The sequence below is a fragment of the Chelonia mydas genome, chromosome 21, assembly GCF_015237465.2.
Source record: "Chelonia mydas isolate rCheMyd1 chromosome 21, rCheMyd1.pri.v2, whole genome shotgun sequence".
NCBI lineage: Eukaryota > Metazoa > Chordata > Testudines > Cheloniidae > Chelonia > Chelonia mydas.
The window spans coordinates 5,464,992-5,486,827 of record NC_051261.2 but is presented as its reverse complement, the minus strand read 5'-3'; the positions used below and the strand labels follow the sequence as shown (position 1 = coordinate 5,486,827).

The 21,836-nt window shown below is 45.7% G+C and overlaps 1 protein-coding gene across 1 annotated transcript in view; it reads left to right on the top strand.

Moving 5' to 3' along the window:
- LOC102942467 (complement receptor type 2) overlaps positions 1-20,272 on the top strand; it is a 43,044-nt gene extending 22,772 nt beyond the window's left edge. Inside the window, exons 17-31 of the mRNA XM_037885342.2 lie at positions 938-1,098; positions 1,766-1,770; positions 2,497-2,937; positions 5,335-5,523; positions 6,514-6,717; positions 6,871-7,059; positions 8,080-8,283; positions 9,426-9,614; positions 10,059-10,241; positions 11,555-11,734; positions 13,491-13,673; positions 14,619-14,804; positions 16,083-16,262; positions 18,594-18,793; positions 19,534-20,272. Coding sequence (XP_037741270.1) covers positions 938-1,098; positions 1,766-1,770; positions 2,497-2,937; positions 5,335-5,523; positions 6,514-6,717; positions 6,871-7,059; positions 8,080-8,283; positions 9,426-9,614; positions 10,059-10,241; positions 11,555-11,734; positions 13,491-13,673; positions 14,619-14,804; positions 16,083-16,262; positions 18,594-18,793; positions 19,534-19,689 — 2,850 coding nt within the window. The 3' untranslated portion in view covers positions 19,690-20,272. The remainder of the gene's footprint in view (positions 1-937; positions 1,099-1,765; positions 1,771-2,496; positions 2,938-5,334; positions 5,524-6,513; positions 6,718-6,870; positions 7,060-8,079; positions 8,284-9,425; positions 9,615-10,058; positions 10,242-11,554; positions 11,735-13,490; positions 13,674-14,618; positions 14,805-16,082; positions 16,263-18,593; positions 18,794-19,533) is intronic.
- Positions 20,273-21,836: the final 1,564 nt, after the last annotated feature.

Sequence of the window (21,836 nt, the reverse complement as noted above, 5' to 3'; positions counted from 1 at the left end):
AAATGTTATGCCCCATTATGAAATATATTTAGAGAGAGAGGTTTTCAAAGCAGTCAATGGTGTGATACGTTATCTATCTTCTGTTGGTCTGGGGCACAGTATAAAGCAAATATCATGACAGACTGCTTTACTGAGCAACTGCCAGTGTGGTCAACATTGTACAAGTGTAAATGGAGGTCTGGTTCCTGTCCCAGGAGTTGGCAGTCCAATGCCTGATTCTGCAAGTTGCTCAGAACTTCCTCAGCGTTGCTTAGCAGTATCAGAATTGAGGGCACTCAGCTGGCATTTATCGGGATCAGACCCTAAGTCAGGCACAGAGGGTATGAGACAGACACACGTAATAGACTGTGTGTATGTGCAGAAATTGTAAATGACCAAAGTCTTCCCAAGGCGGCTGCCAAAGCTGAGCGCCCTGTCTCTCTGCCTCTCAGCTATTGCCACCCATGTCTGCTATCTCCAGGGCCACAGAGGCAGAGAGCCCAGTTGCTCTGTTGCCCTGGCCCCTGGAGTCAGGAGGAGTCTGAGTGCCCAGGCTGTCTAGCTGCTGGAGCTTGGATGGAGTCTGCGCGGCCAGGGTCTCTGCCTGCTGGCTGGTGTGATCAGCCAGGAAGCCAAAATATTTCTATTTGGGGGTCTCTTGAAGTAGAATTTTTCTTGAAATCCTTTCCCATGAAAAATTTCAAGGTCATTTTTGTTTTTGTTCCGGTTCAGGATGAAACTGTTTTCAAAAGCACAATATATTTCACATGAAATTTTCATTTTCTGGCCAGCTCTAACTGAGAATGTGCAACACCTTTCAGAATCCTATAATATGTCTGAGACAGACACGTGTAACACGCTGGATAATGGCTCAGATCAAAAAGGAGCAAGCATGCTTGTGAGGATAGGTCCTTATCATCTTCAGCGTAATCACATTCCCTCTGTTTCTGTTTTACAGGAGAAGCAACTCGATTCCCCTCAGTGCAACATGGTTCGCGAGAGTATAAAGTTTCTCCACTGCGATGTGTCACTGACAGAACTGAGAACCCTGCTGGAAGTGCAGAAACTGTATCTGGAGATTCAGAAACTTAAGCGGGACCTACAAAAATACAATGAATAGCTGAAATCTGTAATGCGTTTCTGTGACAAACTGTCTCCTTTGGCTGCGGTTTGTATAATTACTTTGTACATATGATGATTGTTACTATTTGCAGAGAACTTGCTTGTACGTCTAGCGATCCAGGAAGAGATTAGCCTGTGCATCAGGAATCAGATTTTTTTCATGCTGTGTGCCAGTGGTTACAGTTTTGGGTTTTTTTGCTCTTTTCTTTCAATCTCACAAATGTAAGTCCCTACTTGATAAACTAGGGATTTCATCCTCTTATATATTTGTGAGGGCTATAGTAAAAGGGTTGAATTCAGATTCCTTTCAGTTCAGAAAGGGAAAGCAAGTTGAGAGAAACTAGATTAAAATGTATGAAAGTAAACCTTCAGTTGATGCAAGCTTCAGACCCTCTGCAGAATACACCAACAACGTTGAGCTTTCAGAAATCACCCAACTGTTGCATATATTTAACCTAAGTGCATTATAACCCAAACATGTTTAAAGTAGTGAATGGCTATTTAGCTGCCTGATAGCCATGAACCTTAAGGGCAACTCTGTTCACAAATCCCTCTGCCCCACTGTGAAAATGTAAAAAAGCCAATTTTCTGCCGTATTCTCTTATTTAAAAAGTCGGCAGTTTTCCTTCCCAAACTGAACAAATCTATTTTTGGTTGACCTCAGTGCTGGTATCATCTGCAGCATTTCTATATCCTCTCACACACACTCCCACGAATCGATGGTGAAAATGTAACTGTAGAGCAGCAACCAACTAACCATTTCCCCATTGCCCAATGAATGATAGGGGCGTCCTCTAACCTACGCCATTGTGATCAAGCAATTATTTCTGTCCTGCAGGGCTACAATAAAGTGCAACTGTAAAAACTGCCGATTGTCTTTGTTTTTATAATTTTCTCCCTTTGGCTGTAAGACAGGAAGGTGCCCAGCAGGTTTAAAGGCTCCTTTTCCTGCTGAGGAGTGAAGCATGGTTCGGTTTGCATCTGTAAGCCAGGAGCAGCTTTGAGTCAGATACATCCCTGGGTAATGACATTAGCGGAGGCGGATGGAGTAACAGCAGGGATGAATTTGACCCACAGGATAAATAGCAAGGATCCTTTGGTAACTGGACTGCCTCTTGTGTTTCAGAAATCAGCACAGTTTGGGGGTGCTGATCAGGACAGGGTGGTGTAGTGCTGCTGTGTCAGAATAACTTTGTGATTGTCCCCAGACCAGAAAAATAACAATGCTGCATTTCTCTTCCACTGAGAAACCTGAGCTGTACAGCGCTGCACTGCCTCTCTGCAAACTTTACACCTTCCAGCAGCATCCTCGAAAGAAAAAACAAGCGTGTGCAGCCTGCAGGGGATGCTAGACATTAATACCCCTCAATGTCTCATTCTTCTGACGCTGCCCAGCCCTTGGAAGGAGGCAGAGGGAGGAAATGCTGTCCCCTCCCGCCCCAGGTGTTTCCTATGATGAGGGGGTGACCACAGCCTGCTTTTGTTATGGTACTAACTGCAGCTGTATCCGCTCTACCTCGTGCATGGTCTGCCATGAGCACAACGCTACAGAGGGGGCTGGGCAGTATGTGCACTCTGCCCACCCCCTTCCTGGGCCCCTGAAGCTGCAGAGCACTGACTCCCACTTCCCCTTGCTTCATGTGCCTCTGGGTGGCCCTGGCTGGGGTCTGTGTTGCACAGCGCGCAGGGTGAGGAGCGGCTGCAGCCCTGCCTGGACTGCGCTGTCAGCCCCATTCTCTGGGAACTCACCTGGCACCATGATGTCACTTCCCTCTGGCTGGACCCCGCGGCTCCTGGGGACCCTGGTACTCATGCTGCTGCCTGGGGGAGCTCTCAGTGAGTAGGAGGATGAGCCTCTCCCGTCAATCCCATCCCCACCCTCTCCTCTCTCCTGGCTTTCCCCTTCACCCTCACCCCTTGACTCTCCCTTTGCTTCCCTCTGGCAAGCTCCTGGGCGCTTGTGGTCACTGAAGATCCCATGCCATTCTGACCGCACTGATTCTGGTTTCCTGGCCAAAGTCCAGCTCTGCCTGCTACAGTTCTCCTGCCGTTCCAAATGGAGGTGGTGCTTTTCTTTCCTTAAGGCCCCATTCCACAAAGCTCTTGAGCATGTGCTTAACTTTAAGCACACAGGTAGTGTTGACATCCATGGGACGACTCCCATATTTCAAGTTGAGCTCACACTGTCAATGCTTGGATGCCACAGGTTGAAAAGTACTGTTACCCCTGAGCAGTTAGCCAGTACGCAGGGTCTTGCAGGCTGTTTCTGTTAAGAGGAGAAATTGATGATCGAGCTCGGTATTTCTCTGGTGCAATCCTGTTTATTCACAGAGAAGGTAGACAAGAGTCCTGATTCCCCGAAACAGTAGGAATCACACCGGAGACAGGTTTTTGCTCACAGTTCCAAGCCTCGTTCCTGTCAGCACACTATAGAAAAGCTCGCTCTCTCTCCATTTCCTCTCGGGCCCCATTACCAGTGCATTTCTTGCCATCTCCTTGGCTTTCCTGCTCCTTCTTTGTCTGCTTCTGGCTGCCTGGGCTAGTTCTCTCTGCCTGTTTCCTGGGTGCTTCTGTTCACGGACCTACATGCGCACGGCCTTCAGGCAAAACTCACCAGCCTTGCTTGCAGCCTGTGTCTGGGCAGTGGCTCCTATGGTTTTATCCACCTTACTCTATAAAGGAGCTTAACTGTGTCTGATATTTATCCTGGATGGGGGGCAGCTGTTGTCATGCCCATCGCTTCAACGAGGGTCACCCAACCTCCTTCATAACAGTGTTATCGAAATGAAGGATCGTTACCAGGTTTAACAGGCCAGCCACTCACAAATTTGAACTATGTGGATGACAGGTCAGTGCCAGGTGGTGTTTGAATAGAGGGTCTCACTTCTAATAGTGACCAGCATTTCCCTGGTGCCTGATCAGTGTGATTGTGACCGGAATAGGACCACTGCTAATGTAATTGCTACTTAGCAAAACTGACTTGGTGAGAAAATCTCCCTGCGGGATCTGCAGTGCGTAGTCTGCCCAGCCTGACTGATGCTAGATACACAAGATGGCTCAGGAACAGTGCTGCTGGCTTCTGGGGACGTGCTCGGAACTGAACGCAGACTGCAGTTGTGCAACCAGTTTGATGGTTTGTTTTTTAAAAAAAGAGGAAATTGTCGTGGCAGTATAAGCCTGAATCTCACTGGGCTGAGACAGCCCCATGATGACTTGTCTGCTGAAAACAGGGATTCCGGTTTAAACCATTCTATAGTTTGAAATTAACTAGAGGTTTGGACACTTGGTTACGTCTGTAGGCTGAGCTCTTTGCACGCACCACTGGGCTTCCTTCGTTCCTCCATTCTCCCCCACAAGATCCTGTGAGCCACCTTCCCACTCCGCTCCTTTCCCAAGACTCCTTGATATCTCCTCCCTCATGCCATGGCTCTGTGTGGCTCCTTCTCCCCTCCAGACCAGGGTTCAGTGTACACCATCTTTTCCCCAAACCCTGTTTTTGCTTCTTTTCTTCCTGTCTGGGACAGAAGTCCTTCAAGGTGTCATCATTTTAAATGGTACTGGGAGAACAGGCGGTGTTGAGATGGCAGGTATTCTGCTAGACGGTGTTAATGGCTGAGATCAACCAGTTCTCTGATCTACTGACAATTATCAGATGCAAGAAGCTCTGTTTGTTCCCCATCCCTCTTCCGATTGTCCACATTCCACCAAAACCAAGAGGCTTCTGCCTACTGATGCCTGGGAATTGTGGAGTTGATTGGATGTGGTGTTCAGAAGTTATCATGTTACCAACACCAAGAAGAGCTCTGTGCAAGCTCTAAGCTTGTGTCTCTCACCAATAAAAGCTAATCCCTCGCCCACCTTGTCTCTTTCTAATCTCCTGGGCCCATGACAACTATAACAACACTGCATGTTACAGACAAACAGAAACACTGTCAGGTTTAGTGTAGGGCCTTGCATTTCCCTTTCTAATTCCAAATGCAAGCTAGAATCATACAGTGACTGCCACCCATATTCCCATTTGTTTTTGCTGTATTTTCTATGCGGTTTCCTTGCAAATGACTGAGTTAAATTCTGGGTAATGGGATTGCATGGATCTGAGCGAGAGAGAGTAGAATATGGACCTCTGATTTTCCCCAGCTATGTGTCTCGCATCCCATTCTTGTTGAGGAGATTTCACCTCAGTAGGTTTTCCTGGCTAAGGATGTCCTTACATTCTTCATGTTTTACCCGTAGGTCATTGTGTTGATCCACCTGACATTCCCAATGCTGTTCGGAAGACTAATGTTGGCACATTGATTCCAGCTGGGATGGTGGTTAAATATGGCTGCCTCCCAGGTTATGAGCTGATTGCTGGAATACGGCAAGGGCATGTTACTTGTCTTCAAAATTCGACATGGTCTTCAGCTCTGAACTTTTGTCAGAGTAAGTATTTGGCTAAATTATCTTTGTTTTAATTGAGCAAATTTAACACCAATAGGGAGATTATGCTTATAGTCGGCTTGTGTGTGGTTCAAAGTGTAGCGATGGGGGTGAGAGAGAAGGAGGGATAGTCAGGGTCTTCTCTTCCTGATAACCCGGGGGTTTATGGTTAACAATTTGAGGTGCGATCCTCACTCCCAGTCTGGCCCCTTTACTCCAAGTAAAATGTCCAGAGTGACAGAACAGGTCTTTAGATGCCCTGGATCCATCCAGAAGAGGACTCCACCCATGCAGGAACTGCAGAAGACTACAATAGGGCTGTCTTCCCAGGAGCCTCGAGCAAGGTTGGGGTAAGTAGTGTGCCAGTGGGAGGGGTGTGTTGGGGCAGGTCATGGCACGTAGAACTGCAGAGATTCTGGGTAAAGCTGAAGCCAAACCCATAGGCAGCTGGGCACAGGTCCCCAGGGCTGTCTGTGTGGAGCAGTCCGGTACTGGGAAGGTACAAAGGTAGCTTAAAGTTTGCATATACCCCCGGGCTATGAATTCCATGTTGTGCCTCTTAAAATCTGCCACCTGTACATTTCTGTGCTTACGGACAGATCTGTTGCCCCCCATCGACCATCTCCATCTGAACCTAAAGTAGATAGCAATCAAGATAGATCACACCATATCACCTGCCTTTTTATATACAGTATGGTCATAACACAGCAGGTGCTACTCACTGACTCTATCTGTGGTGAAGGCCAAAAATACCCTGCCAGTTGCAATCAGAACAGCTGCCCATAAGAACAGTGAAAATGAAATCCCTTAACCCACATGCTGTTTCTGCACAGAAGACAAAACTTTCTCTAAACCCAAGCCTCTTCAGCAATGTCAAGGAAATGCCAATTTTCTATAGCTTGCAAAGCATTCAGCTCCACCGGGTCAAATGAATCTGCAGCCACACAATTGTCTTTGCTGTGATTTAACGCTGTTGCTGTTGTTGTTTCTCAGAAATTCGTTGTCCAGCTCCAGATGTTAACAATGGAACACAGGCACCTATGCCTAGACCTGGAGAGGAGACCTATGCATTTGGGGACAGTGTTACAATTGAATGTGATTTTGGGCATGTTATCAAAGGCAGTATCAATGGAAATGCTCAGATTCGCTGCAATCATGATGGCAAATGGGATCCTGCCATACCAGTTTGCGAACCAGGTCAGTATAAATGGTGGAGAACTGTGATTCTTCCAACTCTGGCCTGGTGGCTCCTGTCCCTGGTGGGCAGTCCTCAGTCCAGCTGTAACTGCTAGGCTAGCCTGAGTATGACCCAGTCTCTTAAATAATGTATTTTTCTCTCTTTAATTCTAGTTTGTGCCCAACCTCCGAACATCTCCCATGGCCAGCACAGTGACTGGCGCAAGAAAGTTTTTGTTGTTGGATCATCGGTAACTTACAAATGTGACAGAGGCTTCTCACTTGTTGGAAAAACCTCCATTCAGTGTATAGCTGGTGATGAGGTCACTCCAACCTGGAGCGAGCCTACCCCTCAGTGCGAGGGTAACTCATTCTGCATTGCACTAAAATGACTCATATTGGGAAAGGGTAGAAAAGATTTTTGAATGATTTGGCGCAATGTGTCCCCATAACCCATTCACTCTCTGCCATCCCATTGCTGACCACTCCTTTCCAGTGCCTTAAATGTTCCCAACAACCTACTCCCTGAGACGCACACTGCCAGTTTCCTCTCTCACCCGGCACCCATATATGTGATCTGCTGTCTGACCCACATCCAAGCTAATGCTTGTCCTCCTTTCACACTGATTTCTCCACCACCTGTGCTTGACCCTTATTCTGGCTACTGGTTCCCAGTACAGCTGTCCCGGCAGCATCCCCTTAAGCCTGCAGTCCTGCGATAGCAGTGCGTTTGCAGGAACAGTCTGAATCCAAAAAGTTGAAATGACCCCGGTGTCTTGACTCAGCAGCAGGAAGCTGCAGCGAGGAGCTGGCAGCATGGAAGGTGTTTATGTATTGAATGCTGCATTGCCCCATCTCCAGTAGTCCCATAATTCCCCCAGGAGACCTGCCAATATAAATTTCATCACGAATCCAGTGCAATAAGAAATGATCTGTTGCGACTGCCTGTGGAAATAAGAACTTTCCTTAAACACAAAGGTCAACAGCAAGATTAAGAAAATGTGGTGATCTTTTGTGGCTGTGTGTTTTCACAATGTTCAGATTGCTTGGAAGATAGATCCAGCCGTCCTCTGAATGTCTTGGCTTTCATTGTTCCCTGTCTTAGACTTAGCACCAACATCTTGGCTGTTTTCCCTCAGTGGTTGAAAATGGAAGGATGACTACAAAAATATTTGGGTTTACATATAGTGTCAGTCTTGAGTTTTCTTGTAACAAAATAAATAAACTGCATTTATTGTACAACTTTTCACATGCTCAATGTCAAGGAAATGCCAATTTTCTATAGCTTGCAAAGCATTCAGCTCCACCGGGTCAAATGAATCTGCAGCCACACAATTGTCTTTGCTGCGATTTAACGCTGTTGCTGTTGTTGGTGTTTCTCAGAAATTCGTTGTCCAGCTCCAGATGTTAACAATGGAACACAGGCACCTATGCCTAGATCTGGAGAGGAGACCTATGCATTTGGGGACAGTGTTACAATTGAATGTGATTTTGGGCATGGTATCAAAGGCAGTATCAATGGAAATGCTCAGATTCGCTGCAATCATGATGGCAAATGGGATCCTGCCATACCAGTTTGCGAACCAGGTCAGTATAAATGGTGGAGAACTGAGATTCTTCCAACTCTGGCCTGGTGGCTCCTGTCCCTGGTGGGTAGTCCCAGCTGTGACTGCTAGGCTAGCCTGAGTATGACCCAGTCGCTTACAGGCTGGGACCCTGAGGTTCAGTGCATCTCATAGCAGCCTTTGTTACTGGGGGTTGTATGGAGCTCTTGGTACAGATTAAAGATGCTGTCCCCCTATTCTCCTCTTAAGGGAGGATACAATGCAAATGCAAACTGCAGCTCTGTGTCTGTTGGGGGGGATCAGGTCTCAAAATGCTTAGCACCTGAAAAGAGTTTTGAGACATCCAGTTATTTTCCAAAGGCCTTGTGACGATTTTCGTCACTCAAAGGCATTTTCCAAGCTGTGGTTTATGTACATGAGCAGCCCTGGGACTAGTTTACCATCATGCAATGAAAATGTGTATTAATTCCATGGGTGACCTCCAACGACTAAAACCAACCCTTAAGAAAAACTATATTACCCCTCAGACCGAGTGCTATCCCCTTGTGTCGCTCTAACTAATCTCCCCCTTCGCCAGTTTGGAAGAGATGGGCAGCTGGGGATAAGGATGGCTCTGTGTATCTACAGGGAAGGTTCTGTTGTGGGTGTGGGGCTGAGGTGTTTGTTGCGGGACTCGGAGGGTTTGGTAGCTTGGAGGAAGATTGGGAAGCTGGGAGACCTTTGAGCAGTTGGAAGAGGTTCAGATCTGGATTTGGAGGCGTGGAAGTGTAACAGGGCCAATTTACTGAGTCAAGGCCTGACCTTCTAGTCAATGGAAGCTGCAGGCATTCAGCATCTCTCTGGATCATCATCATCCGTGTTTCAGTGCTGTTCACGGAGCATGTGAATGACTGTCACAGCAGCCGAATGGCCACATAAATACTTAACCAACTTTTCATCATTTTTGTGTGTGCTGTCCTGATGCCATGCACAGCAAGAGATGAACACCGAAATAGCAGGTTGTTGAACATACCTTGGGTGTTCTTCCATGTATTATGGAAAGACTTTTTTTTTTTTTTTTTGCTGTAATGGCATCAGGAAATGCTGGGAATCTGTCACCTCCTTTTCTTCTTAGAGATTTTTATCTACTGTATAAATAATGTATTTTTCTCTCTTTAATTCTAGTTTGTGCCCAACCTCCGAACATCTCCCATGGCCAGCACAGTGGCTGGCGCAAGAAAGTTTTTGTTGTTGGATCATCGGCAACTTACAAATGTGACAGAGGCTTCTCACTTGTTGGAAAAACCTCCATTCACTGTATAGCTGGTGATGAGGTCACTCCAACCTGGAGTGAGCCTACCCCTCAGTGCGAAGGTAAAAAAGATTTTTGAATCACTTTTTTACAAAAATATTTGTGTTTACATATAGTGTCAGTCTTGAGTTTTCTTGTAACAAAAGCTACCTTGTCAACTGCAGCAAAGAAAGCCAGTGTGTAGGTGACAGTAGATGACATTTTCCTGTATCATCTTGTGAGTGGGATGTATATAGATGACAGACTGTGCTATGACCACTTCTCTGGCACACATGCTCAAATTCTGAATAATTACAATATGTGGAGAGGTGGTGCAATACCAGCACATGGCTGGGCAATGGAGAACTCTGAGTTCTAATCCTGGTTCTGCCATTGTCTTCCTCTCAGGCTTTTGGGCACGTCTCTTTGCTGCTCTGCCTCAGTTTCTCTGTTTGTAAGGTAGTTTCCTTCCTTATTTGCCTTGCAGAGGTGTGGGGAGGATTAATCGGTACTTTGGTGTTTTGCAGAGACTCAGTGTCCAGTCCCACATATTCAACATGGAAGCCAGAAATCTCCACTCCCACATAACTATACATACAGAACCACTGTAATGTTTCAGTGTGATCCTGGTTACCTCCTCAGGGGCGCGGACAGGATTCAATGCCAAGCTGATGGCAAGTGGTATCCGCAGCAACCCGTTTGTGACCTAGGTAAGTGTGTGCCAGAGTATTGTGATGCTTTGTGGGGTGTCTATATTGGGGCAACTTTCTGTCATCTATAACCCTCATGATGTTGCATGTCGTATCACTGAGTGAATGTGATATGAATGGTGTGTAATAGATGGTCTGTCTTTTTCCCCCCGGCTTCCTTTCTTCCACTTTATGTCTATCTAGGCTGTAGCCTTTTTCTGTTGAAGTTCCTTTCTCACTTTCTTTTGGGAATCAAATGAGCACCAGAGTGCTCAGACCCCAGGGGAAAGCAACTGGTGAGAAAAGACAGGGGCTAATTACCCGGGTTTCATACTGAAAGACCAGGTGAGGCTTGTTCCAGAGAGCAGAGTCTGAGGCCAGTCAACACCAGATAGGGTGACCAGACAGCAAATGTGAAAAATCGAGACAGGGGGTCGGGGGTAATAGGAGCCTATATAAGAAAAAGACCCAAAAATCAGGACTGTCCCTATAAAATCGGGACATCTGGTCACCCTAACACCAGATAAAAACAGCTCTGGGTTTGGGAGGTAATTGAAATGCTGGGGCAGTGAATCTTCATCTGCAGGCACTAAACTGGGAGGACTACAGAGTGGAAAAGCTGTATTTTGACTTCTGGGTTTTTGTTCATGGGATGTTTTGGTACCAGTCATTTCCCAGCTCAGGGGAGGACAAAGGAAACACCTTTCATGCAAGAGAGCAAGAAAGCGCCTGTGACTTTAATTTTACAAAAGCTAGACACGCCACCTGAAGTATCCCTGTGACAGTATAGAAGATGGAGATTCCTTATTTTCATGTGTCTACCTCTAGAAGGGTATGGTGAGAATTCACTCACCAATGTTTATAAAGCTCCTCAGAAAAGGTGCTATGCAAATAGAAATTTGCTAAAAGATATTAACTCTTTATTCCATTTCTTCATAATGGAAAACTTATGTTTTCAAGCAAGGTGATGTATTTAACAATGTAGCAGTTCTCCTTTTAATTCCATGCAGGGGCTAGCATCACACCACTTCACCACAGATTACTGCTATTCATGTTTCTCATTGCTTACTATTACTGTCACCTGTGAAGCAGGTAGTCATTGCAGTTTGTGTCCCCTCATATCTCTGCATTGTTGTGTACCCCAGCCCACAATTCAGCCCTAGTTGTTTTATATCATTGCAGTTATTTTGCTCAGTGCAGTGGTGAGCAGAATGTGGGCCACTGATTTCCACAGCTGGGTCTCACATGCCACATTCTTTTAAGGATGCTTCATTCTCCATAGGTTTCAGGGTTAAATGACTTTTACAGATCCCTGTCTTATTTTGGATTGTTAGGGAGATGTTCCTACCCACCAGCACTTGCCTACGCTGACAGAAGCAATCACAGAGAGTTTCTAGTTGGTACCGTAGTGACCTACTCCTGCAGACCAGGTTACACACCCATCCCTGGAGTATCTCCTCATTTGACCTGTCTTACAAATTTTACATGGCCTAAAGTCTCAGAATTATGTCAGAGTAAGTAACTCAATTTTTGGCTGAATTTTCTTTCCTTTAGTTGATATACAAATTTAAGAGCAATTTAATAGCTTATGGCAGGGGAGGGGGACACTTTGGGGCCTGGTTGGCCCCCAGGTGCTGAGCATTTGCAGATCTCTGACTGTAGCTGGAGTGGTGGGGTGCTCAGCATCTCTGAAACTCTGGTCCAGCACACATTGAGCAATTGGCTGTGTGAATGTGTCTGTACCGTAGACATGGTGATACCAGTGTGATGTGATGAACTGCATTTATTGTACAACTTTTGACCTGCTCAGCTGTACGCTGCCTGCTCACCCTAATCCAAGAACTTTGAACACCCCAATAAGCAGCCCCAAACATCTCACACACACACACACACACACACACTCTCTCTCTCTCTCTCTCTCACACACACACTCACACACACACACACACTCTCTCTCACACACTCACACACACAGACTTGAGGCTCAGGATGGGCAATAATAAAAATTCAGTTCTGCACCACTGAAAGGATTGAAGTAGAATGTCTGGTAAGCTACCAGGGCTAGAAATCGGTGAGCGCTATATATTGTTAAAAATCCAAGAATCCCCCTTTCTAGTGGGACAAACACTTGCTGTTAGGACCTACCAGGTCCTGAGATATCAGGCTTATCTATGTAGTTACATTAGCTATTTTAGGTAATTTTGAGGTTACTTACCCTTAATATCATGGATCAGATGTTCTGCAAAAGTGTATGTCTACACTGTGATTAAAAAAAAACATCCACATAACCCCACAGCACCAAGTTTCAGCCTGGGTCAGCTGACTCAGGCACAGGCTATGGGACTAAAAATTGCAGGATAGACTTTGAGGCTCAGGATGGAGACTAAGCTCTGAGTCTCTCCCTCCTCACAGGGCCTCAAAGCCCAAGGCTTCAGTCCAAACCCAAACATCTGCACTGCAATTTTACAGCCCCACAGGCCATGCAATTTTACAGCCCCACACACCAAGGATGGTGATGAGCCTGAGTCATAGAATATCAGGGGTGGAAGGGACCTCAGGAGGTCATCTAGTCCAACCCCCTGCTCAAAACAGGACCAATCCCCAATTTTTGCCCCAAATCCCTAAATGGCCCCCTCAAGGATTGAACTCACAACCCTGGGTTTAGCAGGCCAATGCTCAAACCATTGAGCTATCCCTCCCAGCTGACCCAGGCCAGACATAGCCATACCAAGGGTCTTTTCTCACAGTGTAGACAAGGTCTAAGATCCTGGTTTTACAGGTGGAAGATAAATAAAATAAAAACAGCACCAGGTAAATGATTAGCTGTAACACATGGCATATCCCAAATTCAAGCCAGTGTGCTGTGGTATAAAGGCTTTATTAGGCACTGAATATGGCATGTGTGAGCAATGTGTGGCTGGGCCACTTATGAGTCTCTCTCAACTGTCCCAAACTCAGAACAGTAAAACCTTGTCACACTACGCCATCCTGCAGTGTCCTTCTCGGATATTATACAGAGCTTTTGGAGAAGACACTCTTAGAAGCCATCTTCCTTTTACTGTGACACCCATGAAACAAAACTTCTTTTAGGAAGTAGGGTCTTTAAAAACAAAAATTAAGGAAATTGATGTTCGTGTCAGTGTTCAGATGCTTGCAAACGGTTCAGACCCTGCTGGTAAAGTCTCTATTGTAGAAAATGTCTCTACCGTGGCTTTTTTCTTCTATCTTATTCTGAACAAAAACATCTAAAACTCTGTTGGTGTTCCTCAGAGATACGTTGTTCAAAGCCAGTGGTTGAAAATGGAAAACAGATCTATCCAGTTAAAACTGAATATACGTATGCCAACCGTATTGTGTTTCAATGTGATCCTGGCTACATCCTCAGAGGCAGTGAGGGGATTGTGTGCCGAAGTGATGGGTTGTGGCACCCGCCAGTACCATTTTGTGATAAAAGTAAGTATAAATGAGAAGAGAACCTACCATTAAGAAGACATATGCCACCATATGATCTTAGTAACAACAGCAGGAAGGCTGCCTCCCTACATCTCAACTTCTAGGAGGATATATTAGAAGGATCCCCACAGATCATTAATAAATAGCCAAAGGGCTTTTTCATCTGTCTTCTATCCGATGACCTCGTCCAATTTTGGGGGAGGGGGATCAACATCTAAGTATTCCCTACAGTCTAATCTCCAGGCCTGCTTCTGGCTGAAAGTTAAATGTGCCAGCCAAAGGGACTCCCACCCCTTTTCTTAGATTATCGAAGAGTCTTAGATCTCACTTTCAGTAAGTTTTTTTCATACTGTCGTTGCTTAATTTGTGCCAGGGCTTGGCAGTTCAGAGCCCCGGCACCTCTGGGCTTGCAGCATCAGTTCTGAAAGTTAAAAAAAACACAATTGTTTGAGCCCCGCCACCTCTTTAATTACAAATTAAGCACTGCCTAATGTTCAGCCTAAAATTTCCTTTTCTTAATTCCTCCCATTAGTCCTGGCTCAGCCCCCGATAACATCTTCTACAGTCACTCCTCTTCTTCATTCGGTATGGATGGGCAGCAGCAGTGGGATAGTTATTACACTGCGGGAGATGTTGTGGGAAGGTTCCACAGTGGGTAGTGGGACTGAGACACTTGTTGGGGGACCCAGGGAGGGTTGGTAGATTGCAGGAGGGTTGGGATGTTTGCCTAGGAGATTCTGGAAGGATTAAGCACTATAGGGGGGTGGTCTGACCAACAGACTGATCTTTCAAGCAGCTGAGCATCAACAGCCCCCATTAAAGAGAATTTACCTATGGTCTAAATACCAAGTGCTGGATGCCCCTGTAACTTCATGGGCTGCCCTAGTTGTTGCCTGAGTCAGTGAGAGGAGCATCAGACCTTACGTTGTTTCTATCCATTTGTAGCCTGTGGCCGACCTCCACCTATCATGAATGGGCTGCACAATGGTGGGATGAAGGAGTATTTCCCCTATGAATCACAAGTGACATATAGCTGCGGAGACGGTTTGTCACTGATTGGAGAGTCCTCCATTTATTGCACATCTGATGGGGTAAATATGATGTGGAGTGGGCCTGCCCCGCAGTGCAAAGGTAAGTCATTCTACATGACTCTAAATTACAAAAGGTAGAGGGTACTTTCCGGAGACCCACGTAGAGCGTCCCAACACTTTTTGTAAGTGGGGCTGAAACTGAGCAGAGCTGCCTGCCGCTCCTCATCCCTCCCACAATCATCTTTGAAATCCAGGATTACCGCTGACGTGGGTGGTGAAAAGCCAAGAGAGGGTGAGGTATGGCACTCAGGCTGCACTGGCCCAAGGTATCCCCATCCGTATGGATCCCTGGGTGGAAACTAAAGCTTTTAGTTTGTGGTGGTGCATTATCCTTCCTGGTCTGGTGGCAAACCCCACCCTGGAGTGCAGATGGCTCCACTGCTGTGTTAGCTGCAAACTGCCGAAGCTGAATAGATCCTATAGCTGTTAAAATAACCAGGTAGATCTTCTAACTTCCACGTGAAGGATCCCAGCAGGAGCAGCTGTTCTTGCAGCCCACATGGAATAGTGAGTGCTGTAGGAGCAGCAGGATTCCCCTGCGTGCGGGAGATTCTTAATATGTACAGCTTGGCAGGTGCATCAGGGGATTTGAGAATGGGCTCTGAGATGCTAACCCCAGGCAGAGCTAGAGAGCAGCTAAGGAGGGTTACGGTGCCCCACCTAAACTGTTGGCCTGGAACCACCACTGAATCTCCACCACAGACCCCTGTTTTCAAACATATAAAAATTACTACTGATTTCCTCACTGGCCAGTGCCACCAGCCATTGGACCTGTGTCCCAACTGAGGCGTGAGTCTCACTCCCAGTGACTTATTGCCCCACCCCACTGACCCATCTCTTGGATCTGGTTCCCAACCCAGCTGTCCTGGAATTATCCCTTTAGGTATGGGTCCCTCTGGATGCAACATCAGAGAGTGTTTGAGGGACCAGCCTGATTCCAAAAAAATGGAATAACCCTGGTGCCTTGACTTGGCAATAGGAAGCTACGGAAAAGAGAACAGCATTGAAAGCATTCACCCACATACCGAACCTGCCATAGAAAGTTTCCCACCTCCCAGTAGTCTCAATGTCACTGTGAATCCAGTGCCGTGAGTAACTACTTGCTGCACCGGCCCATGGAGATAAAGACACTTTTCCACGCAGAGGTCTGCTAAACGGTTAAGAATCTGATATTCTTATGTAGCTGGGGGTTTTTTGTTTTTTTTTACCCGCCATGTTTAGTGTGCCTGGAAACAGATCAGCTGCTATTTAAGTGTATTGGCTTTGATTTATTCCCTGTCTCTGACGTAGCATGAACCATTTTGTTGTTTTCTCTCAGTGGTTCGCTGTCCGAGGCCAGAGGTTGAAAATGGAAGAATGACTCAGACAAGGCAAGCGTTTACATATGGTGTCACTGTTGGGGTCTCCTGCAAGGAAGGCTACCTGCTCCATGGCAGTAGAGAGAGTCAGTGTCAGGATGACAACACCTGGAATCCTCCTGTGCCAAGTTGTCAGCCAGGTAAGTGTAAATGATGAACTGAGGTATGGTGATTGGTCTGGCACGTGTACGCTGAGCCCTAGTAACAGCACCATAGGGGAAGAGGTGGTCTGAGCACAGCACTGGAAACCAAGGACCTTGAGTTCTTACTCTCTTCCTGCCCCAGGCCAGTCTCCCTGTGTGACTTTGTTACCCGGGGTTCTTTCAACCCAAAGCTCTTGGTAACTTTTACTCTGTGCGAGGTGGTGTCAGGAAATAAATCAGGGGAGACACGGCCGTCCGACCGATCGATGGCTGGCACAAACAGGACAACACAAGAGTGCTTTCACTTACAGCTAAACTTTACTTAGTCTCAAGCACCTATACACTCGTCTGCAACAGGTTAGTAAAACACCCCCAACCCTTGATCATTACCAAAGCTGAGTGTGGCTCCCGAGTGGCACAGCGGCAGCCCGTCTGCCAGTGGGAAACACAAGATGCATCCAGAGAGAGAGTCCAGTCCTGAAGAGTCCCACTACCTCAAACTTTTCCCCCCTATTTATACATTAGTAATAGAATGACATGTCCCTTAAAGCAAACTTGTTAAGTAAGCAGTTTCAATGGTTAAGCAAGAGGTTCCTTCTGATTATTGATTAACCAGGTGTTGGCAGCCTTGAGGCCCCAATAGACATTCCTGGGGCACATCCTGCTCCTCTAAGATGCATGTATCAGCAACTTCAACACAATTCTTATCAGGAAGGATGTGGGGTCAAGCTGCCCTCTCTGTGGCACCCAACCCGCCCCCCACCCCCCTTGGTTAAACTGAGACTACTGAATGGCCAATTTACAGCCTACTGACTTGGCTGCTTTTAGCAATAAGCCATAGTGGTTTTAGGCACTTTCCTGGTTTGCAAAAGTCTCCCCGTACAACTTGAGCAAGATATTTCTCCTCTCTGTAAAAATGGAGATTGTGGATCCAAGCTATCTTGAAGAGGTGTTTTGAGGATTAATTAGGAAAGTACGTCAAAGAAAGATGCTAATTATGACTAATCACTCATTGCTAAAACTTTCCTGGCTATACTGCGGAAGGGAGGCCAAAGAAGTAAATATTTATCAGCAGAATATATATTTAATAGGATAAGGACCAAGCAACCCCAGAGTTTAGGTCCAAGTAGCTTTCTTCAGGAGTGGACCAGCTTTAATGATGGATTTTTCCAGTTTAGAAAAGGTGCTTATCAAGGATCCCAGGCTGCTTGTACCAAAATCTGAAAAAGTGGTACCCTGTACTACTCAACTGAGTCAATGCCAATGAACAACAGACTTCTGAGCCTGCAAAAAACCCCAAACCTTCTGACTGCCCCTTAATCAATTTGATATTGACTAGCACTTCCTTGGCCGAAATGGCTGAGTGTGCTAACCCTCAGGTTTTACAAGTCTGGCTCCACAGATTCACAGACTTGAAGCTCACCAAGGCAGACTCAGCCTTTCTTCCTTCTGAGGTAGACACATTCAGTTCTGTAGAGTTTGCTCTGTGGAGGTTGGATGTGAGATGAAGGAGTGGTGGGGGCTGATTTCCAGACAAAACTTTAAGGACGGAGTCTCATTTACACTAAGCCCCTCTCTCTTGCCAGAGGCCTTAGTGTGCATGAGAATCAGGTTCTCCATTCAGGTCTGCATTCTGTAGACAGTCCTCAAATAGCCCTTCATGCTTACTGCCCCCTTCCTCCAGAGGTGGTTGTGGGGAAGGGGTTCCTTACCGTTATCTAAGGGGTTTGTATGGAGCCAGTCACTGTGGTATCTAATCAAAGCCTTTGGCATCCTGCAGGATGAAAGTCACAATAGAAGCATAAGACACTGTTAAGGACCAAGTTCTGCCCTTGGTTCCACCTGTATAAATCCAAGGCAACTCCACTGACTTGCAATTGTTCCTCACTGCAGGGGGGCGGGGGAGGCTAATTCTGCAGTACACCAGAGAGGCTATTTAGAAGAAGGCCACAAGCGTGCAAGGGAGTGAACTTCACATTCACATTTGTCCCAAGGCTGCCAATAAAACTTCCTTAAACGAACCAGCAAAGCACCTGTGCTCTGCTCCCCCAAGTGTGGACTTTCAGCTGCCGATGACTCCATGAAATGCCCATGATACACAGCGCTGGATGGGATTTCACTCACGCCCTTTTCTTGTTGAACTCATGATGTTTGTTTTTTTCCAGCGAGTCACTGTGGGTGTGATGTTTTTCTGATTAAACCAAAACAGCTGCAGTGAAGTAAACCAAGGGCATGGGGTCTTCAGTATAGCTGCCTCTTTCCATTACAGGCAATAAGCAGCACTCACAGTGCATCTCCTCTGCCTTCTCCTCTGCTTTTTCCTTTCAGTGCAGTGTCCAAAGCCAGATGTGCAGAATGGAAGAATGGTCAATGCATTAGATGAGAAAATGTGGTACAACGTAAATGAAAGCATTCCTTTCAAATGCTCTCCTGGGTACCATTTTTCAGACAATTGGTACCTGCCTACAATAGACAGTTTTAGTATCACTTGTTTAGCCAATGGCAACTGGACAGCATTACCCAAATGTGTAAGTATGACACTCCCGCTGGATTTCTTGAAGTACTCAGTCCAATTTCTAGTGTAAAACAAAAGTAATAACAAAACAGTGTTTTGATTTTCTTAAGTCTGAGTCCTCATTGTTTTAATGAAGCAATGGGACCAAGTAGGGAGATGTGCCATTGATACAATAGAAGGGGAAAATGTATTGATCTGAAAGCAAACTAATGTCCTTCCTCCATCCCATCCTTTCTCATGCTTTGAAGTAGGAGATTTTCTCCTTTTGTAGCACCGATTCCGGTTTAAAAAAAAAATGTGGTAGGTAAAAATCACACAGGATGAAAACTTGGCCATATTATAAATTAGAGAGGCTTCCAGTGCAGTCCAGGGTGTGAGACATGGCATATCTTCTGGTGGTCTAGGCACAGTATAAAGAAAATGTAATGAGTAGTTGCCAGTGTGCTTAGCACTGTGAAAATGTAAATGGAGGCCTGGTTCCAGCTCAAGGAGTTGACAATCCAAGTGCCTGATTCTGCAAGTTGTTCAGAAAGGTCTCAGAGTTGCTTAGAACTATCAGCCCCTATAGACATCAATAAGAATTGTGGGCGTGAAGGCCTTTTCAGTATCAGGCGTGTGTCAGACAGACCGTATGATACAGATATATGTAACACACTGACTGAGGGTTCAACCCCAAAAAGGAGCAAGCATATTTCAAAGGTAAATCCTTCTCTTCTGCAGCATAATCACATTCCCTCTTTCTCTGTTTCACAGAAAAAGCAAAGCAATACTGAAGAATGTTCAGGGGTACGTGAGAGTAAAGAGTTTGTCCATTGTGATGTGCCTCTGACGGAACTGAGAACCCTGCTGGAACTGAAGAAACTGTATCTGGAGATTCAGAAACTGAAGCGGGAGATTAAAAAATTGTAATGAATAGCTGAAATCTGTGATCCTAATTGTGTTAGGAAAGTGAAAGCAAGTAGAGGAACTAGATTGAACTGTATGATCTAAAGGTTTATTTTCGTACAAGCTTCAGACCCTATGCAGCTGGAAATTTACACCAACAACCTTCAGCTTTGCCATAATTGCTGCTTACATTTAGCTTTTATGCATTATAACACATACATTCACAGTGGGTGTATGGCTATGCTACTGTCTGATTTACATTAACCTTAAGGGCAGTGATGTTCATAACTCCCTGTACACCACTGAAAATCTAAGGGTTAGCAAAGCAATCTTCCCTGTCCTCTTGATTTAAACTCAGCTCAGCAGATGTTCTTCCCAATCTGACCAGATCTAGTTTTGACTGATACCAGTGTTATCACCTGAGGCATTTTTATATCTAATCACACACAAGAGTAGATGGTAGAAATTTAACTGTAGAGAAACAGCTTGCTAAGCGATTTTCCCATTGCCTGATAAATTGACCTATACCTTTTGTGATCAAGTAATTATTCCTGCATTCCAGCAATAAAAAATTATTCCTGCAATAAAATGGAATTGTTATAACTTTTGATTGTTTTTGTGTGATTTTTTTTTTAATAACTTTATCCCACTGGCTAAAGACCGAAAAATCCCCACTGTGTTTAAAGGCTCCTTTTCTTAGGAGTGAAAAACTGTCTCAATCTAGTGACCAGTCTCAGCAGGGACTGCAAGGACAGAGAAAGCAAAGAAGACTGGCTTTTCCTCTCACATCTAGAGGAGCTCGTGGTTGAAGCATACTGGGGAAGTAGCATAGGAGACAGCAGCTTGCCTTTCTGCGGACAGTGCTGTAACCTGTTCTGTGGAATATCAGGAACCATCGGTCTACAGCACTGTTAGGCTCGTATCTTTACTCCTGTTTATGGAGCCAGTGAGATTGAGTCAGATCCCCAAATAACAGAGATGAATTTGACCCAGAGGACAAGTAGAAAGGATCCCTTGGTAATGAACAGTGTTGGCCAGAAAAACAAGTGCCACATCCCCTTTCACTGAGAATCTGTGGCTGTATAAAGCCAGGAGGAGCCGATTGAAAGAAAGCAGCAGAGAAGTAACATATAGGCCCAGAAGTTCCCTCCACCTCAAAATTGTAGCTTTGAGGGCTACTGAGCTCTAAGGGGGCATGATACTCTCGCAGGGTAGAGCAAATTGTATTTCCAGGAAGGCTGAGGTGAGGACAAGGGACAGAAAGCAGCTGAACTCTGCACTAGGGGCTCCATAGAAGTTCACCTTAGAAGCTGCAGCTTGGCTGTGTTGAATCAGTGCAACTCTGGCTGTCTAGCCTACTTTTGGGGTGACACTAGCTGTCTATACTCTGGAAAAGTGCCCTGCCTCAAACTCAGTCTCTGTCACCATGAAGGGACTCTGAATTTAATTTGCCTTAGTCTGTGGCATCTCTCTCTCTTACTCTTTTACCCTTGAATCATAATACAACTGAGCTTTTCGCTGTAGACAAGGACCACTAGAGGCCATTCACTAGCGATCAATTTAGGTGGCATGAACCAAGTCAGCCTGGACCTCTAATCACCATTGCTCAAGCTGAGTAATACATTATGTAACCCACACACTTCCTGGGTGTGGTGTTCTAGCCCATCTCGTGGCACCAAGACCACTTAAAGAGAGAGATAAAATGAGTCTGCTCTACAGCCTTAGCTAACAGCCAGTTGGCCTTTAGCCCATGTGGTAGAGGCTCATGCACTAAGTTCCTGCAGTCCTAGGTTCAACCCTGCCTGCTGACAACCAGCATCTGTCAGTGTTACAATTACACTGTGAACAGCTCCATAGACTAATTTTCTAGACCGCTTAAGTTAAAAAAGTAAATGCGGGTATACAGCGGGATTCAATCTCTAGCCTATAACACAGCTGGGGTTGATTACTAGAGTTTATTCCTATTAAAAATTGTGCTACTTGCACTCTCTGCCGTGAAAGATCAGTGAGAAAAGAGAAGGCTAAAAGTTATCTCTGATGAATGTAACATACTGTGGATGCTCCGAAATTTAAAATGTGCATGCTTATGTAAAGCGGTTTGAATATTTATTAGTAGTATTAACATCACTGGCCAAATGCAGGACCCTGAATGGCAGCCACCTGGATTTTTT